This window comes from Anser brachyrhynchus (assembly GCF_964034855.1).
Source record: "Anser brachyrhynchus genome assembly, chromosome: 3".
In the NCBI taxonomy this organism is placed as follows: Eukaryota; Metazoa; Chordata; class Aves; order Anseriformes; family Anatidae; genus Anser; species Anser brachyrhynchus.
The window spans coordinates 120167969-120190334 of record NC_137696.1 but is presented as its reverse complement, the minus strand read 5'-3'; the positions used below and the strand labels follow the sequence as shown (position 1 = coordinate 120190334).

At 43.0% G+C, this 22366-nt stretch overlaps 1 protein-coding gene across 2 annotated transcripts; it reads left to right on the top strand.

Moving 5' to 3' along the window:
- The first annotated feature begins 438 nt into the window (after positions 1 to 438).
- On the top strand, positions 439 to 22303 carry MEP1A (meprin A subunit alpha). 2 transcript variants are annotated; one of them, XM_080587381.1, is made up of 14 exons: positions 439 to 2893; positions 2979 to 3003; positions 3098 to 3151; positions 4192 to 4232; positions 4343 to 4421; positions 4734 to 4851; positions 5764 to 5939; positions 9667 to 9888; positions 10588 to 10737; positions 13347 to 13562; positions 14479 to 14937; positions 16354 to 16527; positions 17090 to 17297; positions 17659 to 22303. In XM_080587381.1, the coding sequence occupies exons 1-14, from the start codon at positions 2825 to 2827 to the stop codon at positions 17804 to 17806; spliced, it is 2139 nt and encodes a 712-aa protein (XP_080443507.1). In that variant the 5' UTR covers positions 439 to 2824; the 3' UTR covers positions 17807 to 22303. The 2 variants fall into 2 exon arrangements, with proteins under 2 accessions (XP_080443507.1, XP_080443508.1); XM_080587382.1 differs by lacking the exons at positions 439 to 2893; positions 2979 to 3003; positions 3098 to 3151; positions 4192 to 4232; positions 4734 to 4851 and having other exon boundaries at positions 4344 to 4421.
- The last annotated feature ends 63 nt before the right edge of the window (positions 22304 to 22366 follow it).

Below are 22366 nucleotides of genomic sequence, written 5' to 3'. Positions count from 1 at the left end.
ATGAAAGCAGAATGGGAATTTGGTTGGATCTGGGGGCGCATTTGGAGATGCATATGTTGTGCATACAAGATTATATTGCATTAGTATAAGCTCAGATGTCTGCATAACCATCGTCCTCTACAAACTGAAGAACATGCCTGTAGAATGGCTTATCTTTAGACATACTCCTTAGTTTCTTGGATGGAGTTGAAGTTAAGGAGACTCAAATCTGATTGTTCTTCAGACCACTTTGATTTTGCTTCAGGTTTTTGTTCTTTTCTTATGCCTTGCCGCATATCTACAAATCACAACCACTGTGCTCTCTTTTGACTCTCTTTGCTTGCCTGTGAAAAGTTTTTACATGATGTATCTTGGGACATGCTTCTCATTTACTAGCCACGTGCCCTGTTTTGCTTAGGTATCAGTGTTCTTTCAAATAAGAGTTCGTAAAAGCAAGTATTGAAGAAGAGCCATGTACCTGAGCTGAAAGGTCAGCCGTATCCTGGGCTGAACCAAAAGCAGCGTGGCCAGCAGGGTGAGGGAGCAGCTTCCCTCTGCTCTGCTCTCGTGAGATCCCACCTGGAGCCCTGCACTGAGCTTTGGGGCCCCCAGCACGAGAAGGACATGGACCTGTTGGAGCGGGTCCAGAGGAGGGCCACAAGGATGATCAGAGGCTGGAGCACCTCCCTTGTGAAGACAGGCTGAGGGAGTTGGGGTTGTTCAGCCTGGGGAAGAGAAGGCTTTGGGGATATCTTACAGCAGCCTTCCAGTGCCTAAAGGGGGCCGCAGGAAAGCTGGGGAGCGACTCTGTCAGGGGGTGCAGCGATAGGACAAGGGGGAATGGCTTTAAACAGGAAGAAGGTAGGTTTAGATTAGATATATAAAAGAAATTCTTTACCGTGAGGGTGGTGAGGCACTGGAACAGGTTGCCCAGAGAAGCTGGGCAGCTGAGCTCCACCACAACTGCCCTCTTGCTCCCCTTCCTCAAAGGGAAAGGGGAGAAAATACAATGGCAAAGGCTCAAGGTTTGAGATAAGGACAGGGAGATTACTCAGCAATTACCGACACAGGCAAAACAGACTCAGCACAGGGAGATTAATGAAATTTATGACCTATTACTAACAAGCTAGAGCAGTGAGAAACAACAACAAAAAACAGACCAAAGCCACCACCTTCCTATCCACCCTTTTCCACCTCCTCCCCCTGAGCAACGCAGGGGAACAGGCAATGGAGGCTGTGGTCAGTCCCTGACGCTTTGTCTCCGCCGCTCCCTCACGGTCCCTCTCTGCCCCTGCTCCCCGTGGGGTCCCTCCCACGGGATGCCGTCCTTCCCGAACTGAGCCTGCGGGGGCTGCCCACAGGCAGCCGCTCTTCAAGACCTGCTCCCACACGGCTCCGTACCACGGGGTCCATCCCCCAGGAGCAAACTGCTCCAGCACGGGGCCCCCACGGGCGGCAGCTCCCCCCAGACCCCCTGCTCCTGCGTGGGCTCCTCTCCACGGGCTGCAGCTCCGGCCCGGGGCCTGCTCCTGCGGGGGCTCTCCATGGGCCGCAGCCTCCTCCAGGCCACATCCACCTGCTCCACCGGGGGCTCCTCCACGGGCTGCAGCGTGGAGATCTGCTCCGTGTGGGACCCGTGGGCTGCAGGGGGACAGCCTGCTCCACCAGGGGCCTCTCCACAGGCCGCAGGGGAACTTGTGCTGAGTGCCTGGAGCACCTCCTGCCCTCCTGCTGCACTGACCTGGGGGCTGCAGGGCTGCTTCTCACTCCTCACTCTCACAACTGCTGTGGTGCAGCAGTTTTGTTTTTCCCTTTCTTAAATCTGCTCTCACAGAGGTGCAAACAACATCACTCCCTGGCTCGGCGCTGGCCAGCAGCGGGTCCCTTTGGATCCATCTGAAACTGTCCCTTATCTAACGTGGGGCGGCTTCTGGATTCTTCCCACAGAGGCCACTGCTGCAGCCCCCCTGCTACCAAAACCTTGCCATGTAAACCCAATACAAAGGGGAAATAATAATGCAGAGCCTATGTGAGGTCTGCAACTTTCTGGAGCCTTTCTCAGTTAGCCCGTAAGTCCTCCCTGACCCGTGTCCCCTCAGGAATAGAGCAAAGTGTGAGACAAAAGTTTTCCCTCTCTGAAACACCCTAGAAAAGAAAGGAGCATCAAGCTTGAATACCAGGAATCTACTGATGTATGTGAAGGTGTTGCATTTGAAATCTTGACCTTGTACATGCAGTTTCTAGTTTAGAAATCCACGCTCTGATATTTTGTTTTTAGTCTCAAATGTGATTTGAAGCTCTGGAGGGCAGGGTTAGCATGTTTTGCGCTGGGCCATCAGTCCTGGGATTGGATCAGCCATGGGAAAATGCTGTCAGGGTGTACATAATGATATCTCTTCTATCTCTAATCTTTACAATGTCATGTTAATTATTAATTTATTCTAATATCACCAGAGTGCGATAAACTCCATAATTCTCCTTAAGCACATGGCTTTGATTCCAGTGCTGCTGAGATCGTAATGCTGACAGAGAGCAAAACACAGTGGAAGGAGTCAGGGACTTGGGCCAGATCGAGGTCTTCTCACACAAAGTCTGTGTGAGCCTTTCACCACCTGCACTTAACACAAGAAGTTATCACATTCCTCTCTAACAGTCCTCCCAAGTGGACTTGGGTAAATGATAGCCACAATGCTATCACATGCCATTAGGAAGGAAATCTTGCTTTTATAACGTTACAAAGGTGGGAAGTTCAACGCTGGTTGGCTGATGTTCTGTGGGAAGCTCAGCAGCATGCCCTATATATTGCAAGAGGTGAGGGGGACCAGCTTCTATTTCCATTGCAAAAATGGGCTCCAGCAGCTTCGTGCTCTGCCTAGCACTTCTATTATCTTATGCATGTGGTACTCCAGTCTCTGTAAGTAGAAACCTGATTCCTACAGGCTCCTTTCAGTCCAGAGACATCCCATACCTTATACTGGCTGTATTTTATTCTCTTTCAGGTCGGGCATCTCTCTGGTGAAGCTGGTAAGTGCTCTGTGAGTTGTTTTGAGTTTTGAAGCATTTTCTTTTGCCTGCTGTGTACCACCACATCTGAACACGTGTTTTGTCTGTCTTGCAGCTGAAGATGCTGATGCTGGTGAGATAATCAAAGACATTCCAGACATAAACTTAGGTAAGTTCACGTCTAAATTCTCATCCAGTCCTGAACCTACCAGTGCCTTCTCCTTGGTGACCAATGGTGTGGATGCGAATGGCACCAAGCTGCTCCAGGGGAGGGTCAGACTAGGTATTAGGAAAAAATTCTTTATTGTGAAGGTGGTCGAAGACTGGAACAGGCTTCCTAGAGAGGTGGTTGATGCCCCATGGCTGCCAGTGTTCAATAGACATTTGGAAAATGCCCTTAATAACAGACTTTAACTTTTGGTTACCTGTGAGGTGGTCAGGCAGTTGGACTTGATGACCTTTGGAAGTCCCTTCCAACTGACCTACTCCTATTCTATTCTGTTCTGTTCTGTTCTGTTCTATATTGTGAGCAAAATGGTGAAGTTTCAGGTCTCTCGTGGGTGAAATTGTGGTTTAGACAGACCGCAACTCTATATAAGCAAACAATGTAGACGCCTTTTACTTCTGAAGTTTGGACAGACCCCTGGTGTTAAGAAAGTAACACATTTTATGAATTGAAAGGCTCCGGAGTCCCCCCCATCTATATATGTTTTTTGTAAAGATCTACAAACTAGACAATAGCTTTGATATTTTCTTGAGCATCTATATAAGAGGCAAGGAAATCAAAAGGAAAAGACCCAACACATTGTACAGTCTTCATCTACTTTTTTAGTGTCCTGTAGTGCAAATTTCCATATATCCTTCTTCGATGGTGCACTGTACAATGTTTTTCCTGATGCATTCCTCAATATTACTATATTATTTAGAGAATTGTCTCACTGTGTGACTGTTGCCACTGCCTGGCAGCAAGCAAGAGGTTATAAAACTAGACACAGATAATCAATGTCACCAGATTTCTGCCATCAAAAATGCGGATATTTCTGGGTAGTAAATATTGAGTAGAAGCTAAGGCTAGACCTTCTTTATTTTCTGTAAGTGTCTGAGGACATAAGTTTGTATGAGTAGGCTCGCTATGGCTTTTGAGTTAAAATATTTATTTGATGTATTTTATATCACATTTACATTACCTTTCTTTAAATTTCTTTTCAGCTGCTGGACTGGACCTCTTTCAGGGTGATATCTTGCTCCCTGTAAGTAATTAAAAACTTTATAGCTAGCATTTGCCCTAACTGTATTTTTGGTACAAATCAGCCCATCTCTCCACAGCAGCTGCATCACCAGCTGTTAATTCTCTTTTCAGAAAAATCAGCGAAATGCCCTAAGAAATGAGAGCTACAGATGGAAGTTCCCCGTTCCCTATATTCTGGGTGATAACTTAGGTAATGCAGATATTTTATTCAAATTTTAATTCAACTCCAATCCTTGTTTGCGCTGGAGTCACCATGATAAAAATTTCCCTTTTTTTTTTTTTCCAATCTGGTTCTCTCACATTAAAATTCACTAATAACCAGATTGTTCCTTTACATCAAAACCATTTTTTTTTTGCCTACAGCTATCATAAGAAAACATAATTTAATCAAATTCAATCACTTTTCTTTTGATCCCATGCACAAATCTGTGTGTATTACCTCTCCAGGGTGAATGATCTGCAGTATCTTAGAGGTGCTTTGTTGTTGACATCTGTTTTCCAGATCTGAATGCCAAAGGAGTTATTCTCCAGGCATTTGAGATGTTCCGTCTTAAGTCTTGCATTGATTTCAAGCCATATGAAGGAGAGAGAACCTACATATTCTTTAGGAAAGAAAGCGGGTAAGGTTATAGCAATTTCTATGTAGTTCTGCTGTGTAGAATCAGCTGAAAATTCATTTAATCTGACTTCAGCAATCTGAAAGTTTAGTCTAAGTTTGTTGTCAGTAGAGAAAAAGAGACCACCACAAAAGCAACCCGCCTTAGATTCATCTTGGAAGCAGCTGCCTCCCTCTGCTGACTGCAGAGGACATTCGTATGAGGAACTTGAAATGGACATTTAATGTTTGGATGGCTACTCTTCGATTCTCATTATTTCTGGGCTTTCTTCAACTGCTCCCACTTTCCAACCTAGGGTTGTTTTATATTTCCATGATGGATGGAGTGACCCCAATGTACAGCCTCTTAATTTACCAAGAATGTGAATAGCCAGCATTTAGGTTTTAAAAAATTTGGAAGAATGGTAAAAAAAAAAAAAAAGTGTGGAAAGACAGTTTATTGTGCTATTGCTATTATTTCCCATATCTAAACGTACTTTTAAAGAGCATCTAGAAAAGGACAAAGATCTCATTATATCAGATGTGAATATTTCATGTTCTCCCAGAACTTCATAAAGCATGTAGACACTGATATTTCTATCCTCAGCTCTACTTTAAGATTCAGATATATGTCCTAAAAAAATGTAAACCATGATTTTTGACAAGTTGGTGCTGAAGAGCCTGGTACCAGAAACTCCTCAGCAGCAGCTATTGAAGACACCACAGGCTCAAGCTCTTTGTTTTCAGTACCCACTGAGTATGGTTTTTGGAGCTTAGTTTGCCTTCAGGGTAGAGTACCTACAGATATTTAGATACTTGGTCAGTACTTAAAGAAAGTTTTTATAGCACTATAGTATAGTTTGTATTTAAAGTGAGCAGACTGAGGACATAAATGCTAAGAAATAAACTCTATCTGACAGTAAGATCTCTCTCTTAGGTGTTGGTCCATGGTGGGGGACCTGCAGACTGGACAGAACCTCTCTATTGGGGCCGGGTGTGACTACAAAGCAATTGTAGAACATGAGATCCTGCACGCTTTGGGATTTTACCACGAGCAGTCAAGGATGGACCGAGATGACTACGTGACAATCTGGTGGGATGAAATTATTGCAGGTTGGTTTTGAACTTCAAGTTAGATTTTCTAAAGTGCAGGCTTATCAGTATCTTTCTTCCCCTGACAGATTTTAAACCTTGCTTAAAGATATGACTTAGAGACACTGGGCCACCCTGGAGGCCCCTGTAAATCAGTCTCTAACTAGATTTTAATACAGCTTCTCTGGTGAAAGACCAGAGACTATCTAAGCCTGTAGGAGAGAGAATCTGCTTGGAAATCAGAAACCTATTACCCCTTGGCTCCACAACTGGTCTGCTCCCTGATTTTGAGCACATCACTTCCCCTCCCTAAGAATCTATTTTCTCTTGCCACATAATTGCAGATTGTAAGCTTACTGGGAGGGTGTCTTGGGACCCCAACATGTTCCGAGTTTTGAGGTGACTCTCTAATGAAGGGTTCTCCAAAATCTGAAAAGGTTTTATACTCAGAGATTCAGATTTTCCAGGGACTGGAAAGATCTACTTTGTACATAAAGAAGCCTCAAAGTGATCAGATCAGATAGGACACATAAAATAGGGTTCTACCTTGCTCTCCACTGCCCAGTGTCTCTTGCAGGTACTTGCTTTCAGGTTTAACTCCATCAGATTCAGTGGCTTTCTGAGTTTCAGCAAACACTCCACAGTCTCCTTAGGCAGTCTCTGCTTCTGTCTTCTGTGAGGACTGGTTCTGTACTACTTTATGATCACCTATTTTTCTGAAAAAGAGTGAATGGAAGTCTATAGCAAGTTCCAAAAGGCATGCTAGCAAAGACACCAAGTATAAGCTCTCCTCTCGTTCCCAGTGGTGATGCTTTGAGATGCCAGTGCAGCAAAGTTGCCCTGCCATCACTCATGCTTTTTGTGGAAGCCAGATCACTTCAGTCTCCAGGGTAATGCACTCAACATCTTTGCATAGAAGTGAAAAATACATGCAAAAGACTTTTCAGAAAGTAACAGGATTCAGGGAACATCGTGTTATCTTTTGGATAGATAAAAACTGCTGGTACAAGCAGTCTCTACTGACCTCTAAGTGCAGTGTCTGATATTTTGAATTGCTCCCAGCTGAATGGCCATGTGCATTCCTACTTGTCTCTGCCCTCTACGTGTTGTCTCTTGCAGTGGCTGAGCAGGAGATGAAATGTGTCTGTTGATCTTGCAGACCATGATTTTTATTGCTATCACCAGCCCTGAAAACAAATCACCTTATTAGTAACTAGGTCTCAGCCTGAGTCAAGGTGATGAAGTTGATGATGACAGTAATAGTATCTAGATTCTGACTTCTATGGAGTGCACCCTCAGCAAGTTTGCTGACAACACAAAGCTCGGAGGAGTGGCTGATACCCCAGAGGGCTGTGCTGCCATTCAGAGGGACCTCGACAGGCTGGAGGGATGGGCTGAGAGGAACCTCATGAAGTTCAACAAGGGCAAGTGCAGGGTCCTGCACCTAGGGAGAAATAACCCCAAGCAACAGCACAGGCTGGGGGCTGGCCTGCTGGAGAGCAGCTCTGCAGAGAGGGACCTGGGTGTCCTGGTGGACAGCAGGCTGACCATGAGCCAGCAGTGTGCCCTTGTGGCCAAGAAGGCCAACGGGATCCTGGGGTGCATGCGGAGGAGTGTTGCCAGCAGGCCGAGGGAGGTCATCCTGCCCCCCTGCTCAGCCCTCGTGAGGCCACACCTGGAGTATTGTGTCCAGTTCTGGGCTCCCCAGCACAAGAGGGATATGGAGCTGCTGGAGCGAGTCCAGAGGAGGGCTACGAAGATGAATAGAGAGATTATCTGTGGTGTATTAAGTGGCCACAAATGTGGAACAACAGAAAAACAATACAGATTATGTTTTTTTATTCTGAATGGAGCTCTGGAGCTGGGCTGATAACATTACAGTCAATTCCTATATACTGTGTACATTTCTATCCATACTCGAAGCTTTCATTTTCCAGTTAGGCAAATTTCTTAAGTAGAAAACTTCTACTGAAGCCGTTTGAAAGAACTAAAGGATTAGAGACAGAATAGAAAGGTTTATTTGCTGACCCTGTGTTGGATTTACCCATGTTATATGTCAGAAACATGAACACTATGCTAGCCTGCAACTAGGACCATCACATATACCTTCCACCTTGGACAGAGATTGCCCTTAAAAGTCAAACAGGCATTTTTTGCCAATATATACAGTTTTGGGCCATACTCCATCTAACCGCTTGTAGATGGTTGCGTCCGTATGAGTTCCTCTGAATTCCTCTGTTTTGTTGGGGTCAGCACAGACAGGATTTACCACATGTAACAGAGAAAGGCACAAAATTCTAGACCGTAAAAAAAATAAAAATCTATCAAGTCTTGATTTGTGCAGTGCTCTTCAGTCTGGGGTTTTGGTTTAGGTCATCTCAACTTGCAGTAATATCTGCTCCTCTAAAAGTAAATAAGGCTGATATACATGATTGTGCCGTGTATATGCGTGTGTCCATCTATTCCTGCATTAGTGATCTGTAAACCCAAATTCAATAGCATTGTAACAGTTTTGGCCGTAATGCATTTTCACAGACTTCAATGCAGATAGCTGTTGGCTAGAGACGAGATCCCCTGTTCAGGTTGCTATTGATAGAAAAACTAATAAACCTATAAGATTTCAGAGAAAACACACAGGAGAGCCTGAGAAATGAGATTGCCTCCTCACTGTATGTTTTATAACTTCTAAAAACAAATAGAAGTTACCCTTTGCCTGGTAATGATCTGAAAAACATTATTATACATGCCTGTGTACTGCCAAGGTTTTGTCTCCAGCTATAAAAAGCGATAACATGTAATTATAAAGATTCTCACTATTTTTGATTAAAGGTGCAGTTCAGATACCTGCAAGAAAATAAACTCAAGCCCTTATATAATCTCAAGCCTTGGACTGAAGACCTTTGTGCCCAGAATGCAGCTGCAGGGAAGGGCAGCCATTACACAGAGAAGCTGTAATTGTCCACTGAGTGCAGTCATGTCCTGTTTCTTCTTATAGGGAGAATGCCAGATATTCTGAAAACATTATTTGTGATTGGAAATGCTGGGAATTTCTCTTGATTTACTTCCATGCCAAAGTATGTGAAATGGCTCCCTCTTCCTGTCCCATCAGACACCTTCATAGTGAAAAACTTTCTCTAAGAACAAATGATTTCACCAAGAGACTTTGAGACACATGTTTCCAAAAGACATCTCCGTAGCAATACCAGAGCAATATAATCAATCTAGGGTAAAACAAACTATTTTTTTCACAGATTCCTAATGTGCCCTTTGCTACAAAGGAGACCAGAGTCTGGGGGCAATCCAGGACTGCCATACCTGGCTCCTTAGGAAGTGAAAATCTCCAGGACTCCTCCTTGTTCTTATGTGATCTAATATTCTGGGAAACTTTTGCATCAATATTCACAGGCTCTGGAATGAAGTACATTAATCCTTAAGTTTAGTCCTTCAGGATACTTACCATTAGATCATCTAATCTGATCTCCTTTATATCGTTCTTTATAGCTCATTGATATTTGACTTTGAAGCTACTGAAGTCATATGAGGGTGCAAAACTGCAATCTAAAGACAATGCTTTGTTGTCAAAATTACTTCATAAACCAATCTTGCTACATTTGAGTATTTTATCCTAAAGTAATTGCTATCAGGTAGATCAATTCTGCCTCATAAAACTGCATTCAAGGGGCCATGCTAAAACCATTTCCTTTCCAATTGCTCTGTGAGATGAAAAACTTTTCTGTTCTTTTACCAGACAAAGAACACAACTTTCTGAAGTACGATGACAGCTTCATCACTGACCTGAACACCCCCTATGACTACGAATCAGTGATGCACTATGCACCATTTTCCTTTAACAAAAATGCCAGTATTCCCACAATTACAGCAAAGATACCAGCATTTAACGACATAATTGGACAACGTCTAGATTTCAGTGCCATCGACCTGGAAAGACTTAATCGCATGTATAACTGCAGTAAGTCATAATTTAACCATGAAAAATTATTTGTTTATACTTCTCAGATGCTCTTGAAGCAGTACTGAAGAGAGCCTGTGGTGCAGAGACCCGAACTGTTTACTCCCTCCTCGTTCCTCTCTTTGGCTCTGCTAACTGCTCACTTTCATAAAGTCCAGTCACTCAACAAACGTCAGGCCATTCACATCTTTTCTTCCATGTTGCTCCTAGGGGCTCAGACGTGGTTATTTGCTGGTATGTGAGCAGTTTCATTATGCCCCTGCTATGAGGTGAAGGCAACTGTACTTTGTCCTCTTTTACTGATGTTCAGTCTTAATTAGATTGTTTTGCACCTGGGATTGGCTGATTCTAGAGTCTGACACTCCATCAGCTGGTTGCTGATCTGGTTGAAGATGTTATCACCAGGTGTGATTGTTAGCAACAAGTTATTGTCCCTGTGGATCTGCCATTAGAAGCATCCACATGCAGGCAAACTCAGCTGAACCTGCCTAAGGTGGCTGGCTGGACTTTGCTCCAAGTGGATACTCATCAAGCAGATTGTGATTGCAGGGGTTTAGGCCTTCACTACATGATGTCTATTCTAGTATAAATAGACCAAAACAAACACTAAAATTAGAGCAGAAATACTCCAGTTTTGTTTTAAATGATATAGTACTTTGGAGATAACCATGTGTGCATTTGTGCATTTTTTTTTTTCAGCTTCAACTCACACTCTTTTGGATCAGTGTTCTTTTGATCTTGAAAATATCTGTGGCATGATTCAGGGCACCAGAGATGACCTAGACTGGGTCCATCAACAGAGCAGTGCTGCGGGGCAGGAAGACCACACACTTTCCGGGCGCTGCAGAGGTAAAGTAACAAACACTTTCCTATGGGCAAGTGCTTGGCTGTAGCAATGGTCTCTTGCGCATGTCTGTGCTGGGCTATGTGCTTTAAATACATCATCTTTAATAACTTCTCTTCATTGTGGTCAACCCTTCAGAAAACCCAGCACTGGCTACTCTGAAAACATATTATTAAATGATCATATTTGTAGACTACACAGAAAACGTCCTACTTTTAATATTTCATGCTAAGCAAAGCACCCCCTTCTTTGCACTTGGCACTGTGGGTCTGAGCTAGGTTGCACTAGTGCTCTCGTTAAGCTTTTAAAGCATAGTGGAGTGTTCTCCACACCAGCAGTATAACAGGGGACAAAGAACAATCTTAACTGGAGGATTTTTGATATAACCTGGAAAAGGATTTACTGCAGCTTCCAAAGTCTGAGTAAGAGTTGTGTTGCTCCAAGATAAGAATGGAATAGCACTCATAAGCTACTCATAAACATGTTTGGAAAGTGAATGATAAGTTAAGCTTGAGGAATGCTGGTTCTGAAGAAGGAAGAAAGTTACAAAGCTTTTTTATGATAGGAGTCTAGGGATAATTTTGTTTTTAACATGCTATTTTTGCCATTTTTCACAGGAAAAAATCCCAAGCAGGGCGGAGTGAGCCCCAGTGAGGGTTACAGGTTGCTAGCTTACAAATGAGAATAAAGATTAAGTCCTGACAGGCAGTTCTGAAAAGCAAGAGACTGATTTGTCATTATTTAGACTTGGAAAACTACAACAGACTTAAAAAAAAAAAAAAGTGACTTTGGTAAATTTTGCCTAAGTTCAGTTTTTATTTTTTTTCCCCATTGTGTAATTGTAAATGAAAAAGAAGAATTTAGCTGAGTTATTGTTGGGTAAAACAAGTCTGTCCAAAGTAAGCACTTAACTTGCACTTATGCTTTAGCATCTTGTGACTTTGTGCAAAATAAGTACTGATGTTTCCTGAAGAGTTAATGGAGAGTGTTAGGTGTCTCTGAGGATCTCCAGAGTGCCAAAATGAACTGCTTGAGTAGGGAGTGCCTCTCCTTTCAGAGGCCTTCAAAGGCTCTTTGACTCCATCAGGAATTTAGACGCTTTTGGAGAATTGCTTCTGCAGCCATCTCGAGTGGGACCTAATTTTGTTTCCCTAACACAGATGGATTGTATTTTGCCCAAACAGTTTGACTTCTTGCATTGACTTGTTACTGGCTAAACTGAAGGAGGGAAACTACAGTCTAAAACGTAGAGAGGAACTGGCAGCCTGGCTCTGGATTTGGTCCATGTATCCTGTTGCTGAAGTCTGCCGAGGCCATATCCTAACTGCCATAGATACTTTCTGTTGCTTTTATTTCACTTTCTTATCAAGAAGGAGGTAGAGTCTGGATCATCTGGGGCTTTGATACCACAATAAGCTCAACAACAAAGTCAGGCACCTGAATAAGGCTCACAGTCCTGTTTCCCACTTGGAGCAGCAGCGATCGTGCTTCAATTTAACATAAATTTAACTTACGGCAAATTGTTATATGTATGTATAAAGCAATTCAGTACCTTTGGCAAAGTTTCTATGGGTATGATTTCAAAACATTGTTACCATGTCCTAACGGTAAAGGAAAATGTTGCCTTGACATGATTAGAGCAAACGCAATAGACAGAACAGCTCTAGTAGCTCCACTGACCATGGAGGTGGCCGTACTGTGTTTATGCAGCTGCAAGGTTTGGCCAATGATACCCCAGCTGTTAGCTAAAACCACAAGAGTCCAAGGAACCTGCCCCCAGCAGAGGAGGCTTTCCCACAGCAGCTGAAAGAATTTCACTTGTTAATCTAATCACAGACTGTAATGGATAACTGAAGAGCAATGCAATACAGATAAGAGGTGACAAGTTCATGTGATACCAAGACGTGCGTGCAGATGCTTAATTCCTGGTACACATAAGGAGAAAAGTAGATACTTCAAATCTAAAGATAACTTTAGAGAAACTTGCTAGGAAATTAAACTAGAGGGACAGAAATTTGTTTTTGCCCAATTTGCCCAATCCGAGAAGCTGAGTTTTCAAATGTCTTTGGACAAGTTACTTATAGACCTTATCTCTGCTCAAGGTCAAGGAAGTGCTAGTTCAGTGCCCAAACCTTTTCTGTTATCTTTGTCACTGATAAGAAATTATTTTACTCTTCATAAGGTAATAAAGTATATGATCTCCAAGATCTTATCTTTGGATTATCTTTGATATAAATCAAATAAAAGATGTCTGCTAATTACTTGCTGTCAGCACTGAGTCTTCTGTCTCATCTCTGACATTCCCGTGGCATCCAACTTCCAGCTAGGCCAACTAATGCAAAACTGGCAGTAGCTGCTGGCAATGAGTTCCATATATATGCTAAACTACTAGCCCTACTAGTCCTAAACTACTTTGTACCCAAGTCTACATGATTATTATGCAGTTTCCTCTATACACTGTCTTGAATGGTTATTATGCACTGTGTCCTCTACTATTTATGTTAGCTACTACACTTATGCCTACTGAAAGAGTGGAGTTGAAATGATAAATATATACCATGCGGCTAGCAGGAAAGGTGGAAAGAGATGATGACACTCAACACTTTTTTCACAGATGCTGGCTACTTCATGTACTTCGACACCAGCTCTGGAAAGGCAGAGGAGGCGGCAGTCCTAGAGTCTCGAATCCTTTATCCCAAGAGAACTCAGCAGTGCCTCCAGTTCTTCTATAAGATCACAGGAAGCCCTTCTGACAAGCTGATCATCTGGCTTAAGGAAGATGATGGGACTGGAAATGTTCGCAAGATGAGAAAAATTGAAACCTTTCAGGGTAATTCTAGAAATATGAGAAATATATAGAACCTTTGGGAAAGAAAAATTGGCTTAGAAATCAAAACATTTTTCCTAAGCTACCAGGAGAGTATGCTGCAGTCTGGATAAGGATTTTGGTATTATGCGATATTTATTATTCACATTTAGCAGTGAAGCCATGGGTTGTGATTATGTAATTTAAGTGTTCCACAGCAGAAGTCACGATGTTCCTAATCTAACAATGTTATGTTATGCTCAGTGAATGGGAAGGACCCCAAATTGCTGGAGATCATTGGCTAGATCTCCATTGGCTATAGTATGATCTGACAGTGAGCTGCTCATCTTTAGACATTAGGAATACCTGTGCTCATCTTTAGATATAAGGAACCCCAGCCTAAATTTTTATACGTCTGCAAATAGAAAAATATATGTAACTTTGGAAATGTGAATGGGTGCCCACTTCGGGTGATTTTGCAAAATAGGACAAATTCAGCCAATGCATCACTAAGCATTTATGCTGTCAAAACCCAAGACTTGTGATCAGCCGCCTTTATCAGGCTACTGCATTTTGCAGGGAGGGACAAGTCCATGAAAAAGTGACCCATAAGAGTTAATTTTAACATGTTGGTTCACTGACACCCATCCACTTCTTATGTCTCGGTTTTTAGCATGCTGCTCATTATACTAAAGACTGTCATTCACTAATGTTTGAAGAGTTCCTAATACAATGTGTCCAAAGCAATTTGATGATAATGCAATGTAAGCATAATATAATCATAATACCCACTTAAGACTTCCATCCTTCATGGCTCTGTGAGAGGTCCAGTTGTCTAAAAATGCAGCTGGAATAGCTAACTAGGAATAAGCTGCTTCAGAATATCAGCTAATATCACTAATCATGCTGATGTCAATGTTTTGCTTTCCTTTCACAAAAGCGGATAATGACCATAACTGGAAAATTGCCCACGTAACCCTGAATGCTCAGAAGAAGTTCCGATATCTCTTCCAAGGACTAAAGGGCAACCCCAGCTCTTCATCTGGTGGGATCATTATCGACGATGTCACACTGACAGAGACCCCCTGTCCCACAGCTGTGTGGGTCATTCGGAATTTCAGTCAAATCCTCGAAAACGCATCAAGTGATGTTATTCAAAGCCCCCGGTTTTACAGCCCTGAGGGTTATGCTTATGGCATAAGTTTGTATCCCCAATCCAGAACCAGTGGCTACTCTCGCATTGCCTTTCATTTGTGCAGTGGAGAGAACGATGCTGTTCTAGAGTGGCCAGCTCTGAACCGCCAAGCCATGCTCACAGTGCTGGACCAGGACCCTGACATCTTGAAAAGGATGTCTGCAAGCAGAAGTTTCACCACAAATAAAGACCACGTTGCGTCAGGTAAGTGTTATTTGCCTGGAGGAATAGTGGAAATGAAAGCTAAAGAATCTGAGTCACGGGACAGTGCAGGAGTCATAGTTGGGCAACTTTGGCTTCATTTTCCAGTTTGGGGCATTTTCCTGTTTATGACTCAGAGTTCCTGTCTGCAAAGGATCATCTGACGTAAAAAATGATGCATAGAAGGTTGTTGTTGCTATGAACAATCACTGGGATATCAGAGTTTGACTCTAAATAAAATCATAGAATCATAGAACCATTAGAGTTGGAAGGAACCTTGAAGCCCATCCTGTCCCAAACCCTGCCATGGGCAGGGACACCTCCCACCAGCCCAGGCTGCCCCCAGCCCCATCCAGCCTGGCCTTGGGCACTGCCAGGGATGGGGCATCCACAGCTTCTCTGGGCAGCCTGCTTCAGTGCCTCACCATCCTCATAGTAAAGAATTCTTCCTAGTATTTAATCAAAATCCCCCCTTTTTTAATTTAAAACCATTACCCCTTATAACAGATTTGTAGAGAGTTTTCCTGTGCCAAGGAGCTGGCAATTCTCATTCTACCTGTGATTTGTCGCCACAGGACAACGTAATGCCAGTAGAGGGCTTTATTCCATTGCATCCAACAATAATTTAAGCTACAACTACATTTTTGGGGCTTGATTAACTTGAACATACACAGTCTGAATATACAAGGTCCACACTGTAGCTGTATTTAAGGAACAAAATACCTGACAACACCTGTGAGATCAGTCTGCAGCATCTGAAACCAATTTTTCTTGGCTTGATGCAGACTGAAGACTCTGTCAGACACGGGCTACTTTTTAGCTCCAGGTTTATATAGCTTGTTGCATCATAGTTCCGTGTCGAGCCCTGGGACACCTCATGTATATGATCATTCAAAGAAATAAGAACGGGACAATATTGAATTTGCTACAATATGAAACACCAGAGATTAGTCTCCATCCCTCTTCACGTTTTTCAGTGGAAATTTGGTACATGTTTTTTCAGCAGGAGTTTTTAAACATTGGGTATGTTTAACAGAACCACAACAATGAACAAAATCTGCCAGACCCTAAACCATAGGTACTTAAAAGATGATGAGGGGGTGTCCTTATGCAGGAGGGAGCTCTTAGCTGGTGAGAGCAAGGAGGTAATTTGTGTTTGGTCAATCCTCAATTAAAGGGGAGTTGTGAATTTAAATGCCCTCACATAGATTTAGAGACCTCACACAGACTATTTCTAAGCATCTGCTGGCATCATTTGTCAGTCCTCTGTGATTTGTTTGAGTATCTGAGCCCTGAATTTGATTTTGCAGCATAAGTCCTGTTTAACATTGTAATGCAGAAAAAAAAAAAAAAAAGTTGTCATAGCTCTAGGCTGCAGAACTTCGCAGTTCTTATTTGCTACTCATATTCTCTTTGCAGATGGTAGCGGAACCTTAATATGGGAGAAACCATCTATAACTGGAAAATTTGATGCCTCATGCAATTGCTATAGAACTGTAGACTGGGGGTGGAACAACTTCATCTCCCACAGCCAGATGAGGCGTAGAAGCTTTCTGAAAAATGATGACCTGATTATTTTTGCAGAATTTCATGGTAACGACCTTTTTCTTGATTCTCCTTGCAAATGCAAATTGTTGATCCTTTCTATCCCTTTTCATTCATTCACATTACTATAGCCACCTGTCCCTGAGCCATTTTCTCTTCTAATGGGGATCAACTTTGAAAAGCATTTTTGTGTTTTAGTTTCAAGTGGGTGATGTTGACTGAAGTGTTTGAGCTCAGAGGAATCTAAATGGCATGGATTTATTGAAGGTTCGTTTCTCAGCACCCTAACCAGTAACTATGTTCTCTTCTAAGCTTTGAACCATACTAAAAGGCTGTTCCTGTTGTGTTTATTTTCAAACAGAACAGCCATACTTGGCACAATTTTCCAAAGCACAGACTGTTACTGATTTACCTGACTAGTTGCCATAATTTTAGTATTATTTTCTACCTTGTGCTTTAAATACACAGAACTTGCCATGGTATGGCAGGAGCTCAGTAAAGAACAAATGGACAAGCAGTACTCTCCAGTCTAGCCTCTCGGATGAAGAATGTTATGTATAATAATAGTCACTGTTATCTGATGTCTTTCACCTCTTTCCATTTTTTAAAGATCTAACTCACCTCAATAATACTGAAGTCCCTGTTCAATCTGAACAATCTGCCATCATGGAAAGCTTCCCTTTTGAAAGGCAGAAGAGAGCTCTTCAGGATATGGAGCCCGTTCAAGACTGGCTGCCTTACCCGCAAGACCCGTGTGATCCAAACCCTTGCCAGAATGATGGAGTCTGTGTGAATGTGAAAGGGAGACCAAGCTGCAGGTATCACAGAACTCCTCCTTGGTTGCCCTGACTTACCTCTGAACCAAATGGTGCAGCTACTAAGTGTTCAGAGCTACAGATCTCAAAGATCTGTGTCACTGTTTTCAAAGAACAGTGCGAACAAAACATTTGATTGCAGAGACTAGTTTCTGTTAGCAACCAGAGGGGAAACGCAAAGGAATCTCCTTCTGTGGTGCTTTTAGAGGATGTCCATAGCTGCCAAACAAGGTGGGGATATTGTGATGCGAACCCACCTAATGGGAACTGCCAATCCAGAAGAGTGAGCGTGGAGATCTCAAGGAGGGCCTACAGGGCAGGACAAAACTCCTAATCCACATAAATCTGTGCTTTATTTTCCCAGGTGCCCATCAGGACATACCTTCTTCTTTACAGGTGAGAGGTGTCAGTCAATGCAGGTCCATGGGAACATCCTGGGAATTACAGTTGGTGGAATTGCTGGAACCATTGTCTTAACAATCGTCCTCATTTCCATGATGGCTAGAAGATAAAGATCTGTAGAGGAATAAATCTAAGTCTGGTGTTTTTCCATAGTTCATCAAACATCAGTTTTCAATGAAAAATGATGAATACAACTTGAAGACCAGCCAGCATACAGATGTTGAAATGCTCTGTCAGCATTTTGTCAGTTGTTTATTTCATGAGACTTGGCAGTTAAAGATCACGTTGAACTGTTGTCTAATAAAAGTTCACACACTGAATCGCTTTTGTATTCTTTGTTTGCTTTGTTTCTTCATTCAGTTGTGACTGGTAGCGCTGACAGTCCATGCCTTTACTGTTAAGCACAGTTCAAACTTAAATAATTGGAAGAACTTCTCTAAACACTAGGAATAGTCACATATAAGCAAATCTATAATGATTCTAGAAATGTTCCTTTAAAAGCTATCCAAGATATCTAAAGGGTAAAAATTCATAGGTAAATCAGTACATCAACACTCATTTGCCATGAAGCTATGCTGATTTACAAAAGCTGAGTAGCTATTGTATAAAATTCATAGTAAATCACTATTACACATTTTTGGCTAGTGCTCTACCAGGGAAATAATTTCATATTAAAGCTAGTTGTCTTTCTAGAAAATCTTGCCACATAAGGTTTTCAATTGTTCAAGTGTAAGTCTATTCTCTGGTCAAAATCTTAAAGCTATTTTAAACATCTATCAAATTCCCATGCAGGCACTGGATGAAACTGGAGCACAGCAGCAGTTATCATAGGACAGGATCTATTTTGGTTACCACTAAATTCACAACCCTCTAGAAATCATTGCCTCACAAGTCAGGGAGAAGGGTTGGGTGTATGAAGATGAAGACTGGGTCTGTGACACTGGAGATTTCTGGATAACGTGTTAACACCTTACTGCAGATGGCAGGAAGCCAGTGATCCAGTATGTCCCAAGATCTCTGCTTTGCAGGACTCTCAACAGTTTCTGCACTTGAAACTTTATTACCCAGGTTTCCTCAAAACACAGAACAAAAAGTATTCAGAATAGAAATGGTAAATAATCACAGAGGATGAAGCCACCCTTTTATTTATCAGATACATATCGTAAGGGATGGCAGCTAATGGAAAAATACACTCTTGTGGCAGTAGGTTGTAAGCAGGGAGCTGGTTGCTGCTTGTATTTACACTTGGCTTTGTCCTGATGCTCACATCAGTCCTGTGGGGAAGGACAAACCATCCAAATCATTGTGTATTTAATTAAGGCATTATTATATATAAGGCGTAAGATTATCAATCTGGGGATTTCAGAGTTAACCATTTTTAACGCAGGCTTGCAGTTCATATGTTTGGTTTCTGCTGCTTCTCAGTTGATCCAAGAAAGCAGCACAGGGATGGATGAAAGCACCATGGTCAAAAGCAAAGTGCAGCTTTCTGGAACTCCTGGAGTTCGAGTGCAAATGCTGCACTTAGTCCGTAGGATACAAACTTTACAAAAAGCAAGCTGCCAAGTGCAATTGTTTCAGGTAGCTCCTCTCCCCAGTATGCCTGCATTGCAATTAACTCATATACCTTCTGTCCCTGTTGTCAGCATTGTTGCTCGCCACAACTTGTCAACCAGGAAGAGGAGAGAAAGGCACGGCTCAGACCTCCTGAGCAGGGAAGCAAGCAGGTGTAGCTTTCCCAATTCCCAGCCCCAAGCTTAAGATGTCCCCCCATGAAGGGACGTCATGGCAATTACACTCAAGCAGAGGAGCTTGTCCTATCTCTTGTGGTGGTTTTTATTTTTGTTTGTGTGTGTGTATCTGTGTTTTTTAAATCAGCAATAGCATCACTTGTGGGTCTGAACCTGCCTCATTCACTTAGCCAGGGCAGGACAAGATCTGCAGCCCAGGCCCTGTGGGGTAAGAGGGTGAGGAGAAATGCATGGCGATGGCTGGGGGCACCCTGCTTGTCTGAATTTGGGGACCAAAAAGTGACATGGGGACAAAAACGTGTGAGATGTCTCAAGGGGAGCGCAGGCAGACACAGGCCATGCCACTTCTCGACTGCTTTTCTGTCACACCATGCAGGGCCTAGGGACGCCATGACAGGCCGCCGCCGCCCTCCTGCCTCAGGGGTCGGTGGTTGGCAGTGTGAGGAGAAGCAGCGCCGTGGTGGCACAGGCCGTGGGCTCTGTGGGTCCGCCACAAACTGACGTGCTCCGATTTGCACTGTACCTTGTCCCTCAGAGGGAAAAAATAAAAATAAAAAATCCAGGAAGAGGCTGTGGAGGGATTAGCAGCACTTATCCCAAAGAAAAAGCTGAATTTAACTTGGAGAGGGCGTAATTTAGAAGTAAAGATTCTAAAGTTTGTGTAGAGAGTATCATATTCCATACCATGGTTTTCTAACAGGAAAGTACTCAAGGAATTACACAGTCCAGGGGTGAATCTGCCTGTCAACGCCATGGCTTTTCAACAGCATTGAATCCTGTTAGGTGTTGAGAACCAAAAGCCTCAAGGAAGCTCTCATTGTAAGTTTACAAGCAGTGATGGTTGGGTAGATCTTGCTGGAGGTGCCACTGAGGTGGGGTGGGCAGAGCAGGACCATTAGTTGTTCTGCTCTTCAGCTCTGCCCACCCACAGCACACCCAGTTTCCTACCAGCTGCTGGCCAGCACGATGGGCAAGCACAGCTGTTTCCTGAACGTGTTTCCTGGGGCAGTGTAAGAAGTAAATGTGCTGGCCAGACCACTGAGCCACGACAGCACCAGAGATCACAGCATTGACTTCATGGTCCAATAAAAAACAAATAAATAATTTATCATAACTGCACACCTAATAACGATATATAACAAATATATAGTTATTTATAATATATAATAACTAATAACTATATGTATAATAACTGTTCTGGGCAGGTGATGGAGAAATGGCATGGGCTGCCCAGAGAGGTTGTGTAGTCTCTTTGCCTGGAGATCTTCAAAAGCCACCTGGATGCCATGCTGGGCAACCTGCTCTGGGTGTCCCAGTTTGAGCAGGGTGTTGGACCAGATGACCTTCAGCAGTCTCTTTCAGCTGTAACCGTTCTGTGATTCTGTGAAGGTTCATAAAGTCTTTAAGGAATGAAGGGTGAAGTCTGAGCTTGAGGCATAAGTAAGAGTTGTTCAACAAATGTCACAGTCCAAAAACTCTTAAGGAGAGAATGTGGGAGTAGGCAGGTCTATTCCTCAGAAACCTGTATGTCACAATTCCATCCTTTACTATTTTTCCTGAGTTGGAATAAATCAGAGGAAGGTGCCAAGGCGGTGACTGTTCCTCATCCATTGCTAGAAAAGGTAGGGGAGAGATCCTATATTTTCTAGAGATGAGATGACCCTGGTAGGTTTTTGTTACAGAGTACTTTATCTTAGTGCCTTGTGGTTAAGCAGGAGGAGTGATGGCAATTATCAGAAAACAAGTGCCATGGCAGCCCTCACTCCAGAAGAGGGTGTGAACGGAGAGGGTTGAGCTTTGATCAGGACAAAGGGGAGTCACGATGAAGGATGGGGCTGGCTGACCAAAAATAGCCATCTGACCAAAATACCAGACTCCTGAGGTGCGCAAGCTGTTGGTGAACCCACCTTGTCCTTGCCAGACATCTGGTTCTTGCTGCTGAGAGTGGGTAGGAGGGGGATAGCGTGATTGCTGCCATGTGTTTGCCTTTATTCCTCCATTCAGCACTCACTTCCAGTCTTTATTTCCTCCCCATTTCCCTTGATCCACGCATAGATACAAGTGAAACCTTGGCCCCTCGTCTTTAAGACTGGCACAGATAATTTAGCCATTTCTCTTTCACAAACTGTTGTGTTTTTTGTAACACTGGCAAGGACCTTACCTTTGAAAGATGCCATTTCATTGCCACACAGCTCAGCATCACATCCTGATTTTTCATTCACATACAGTCTAGACCCAGGCTTGACTAATTTGGGATGTGTGATGAAATCTCAGGGATGAAACATCAGCAGAAATAAGGTGTGGTGGGACTGTACTGTTTACAGGGACTTGTACTTTGCAATTTATGAGAAGCTGATTGACTCACTGAGGGGATGGCTTCTGCAGCAGATCAGCACTGTACAAGCTACTTCCAGAGTAGCTTAAACCGAATGGCTGTCCAAAGGCAAATTTTGCTTGGAAAAACGTGCAGAGGTCTGACTTTCAAGTTTCCATTGGCCATACATTTCAAAGAGATTCTGGATTTTCAAATATCTTTTAGTCTCTAACTGCATTCTAGTTTTAGTGTTAATAACTAACATCTTCAAATGAAAAACTGCTTTTGGTATAAGTAATACACTTGACTGATGCTTGTTTGCTGTCTTCATTCCTCACCACCTGCCTGTACCAGCCCATAACACGTCTGTAGCAGTAGGCAACAAGTTTCCCATCCTGATCAGTTCCAATGGCTAGGGAATGAGTTCACCACCAGTAAACATGGGCCTGGTTCCCCATGAGCCAAATAGGGCATATGGGGCTGTACTACCTGACTGTCATACTTGATATAGGCCTCACATTTATATCTTTATGACTCTGTCGTATTTTACAGTAAGTTTTGTGATATTTGTGTGTACTACAAATACTTTGCAGGCTATTTTATAG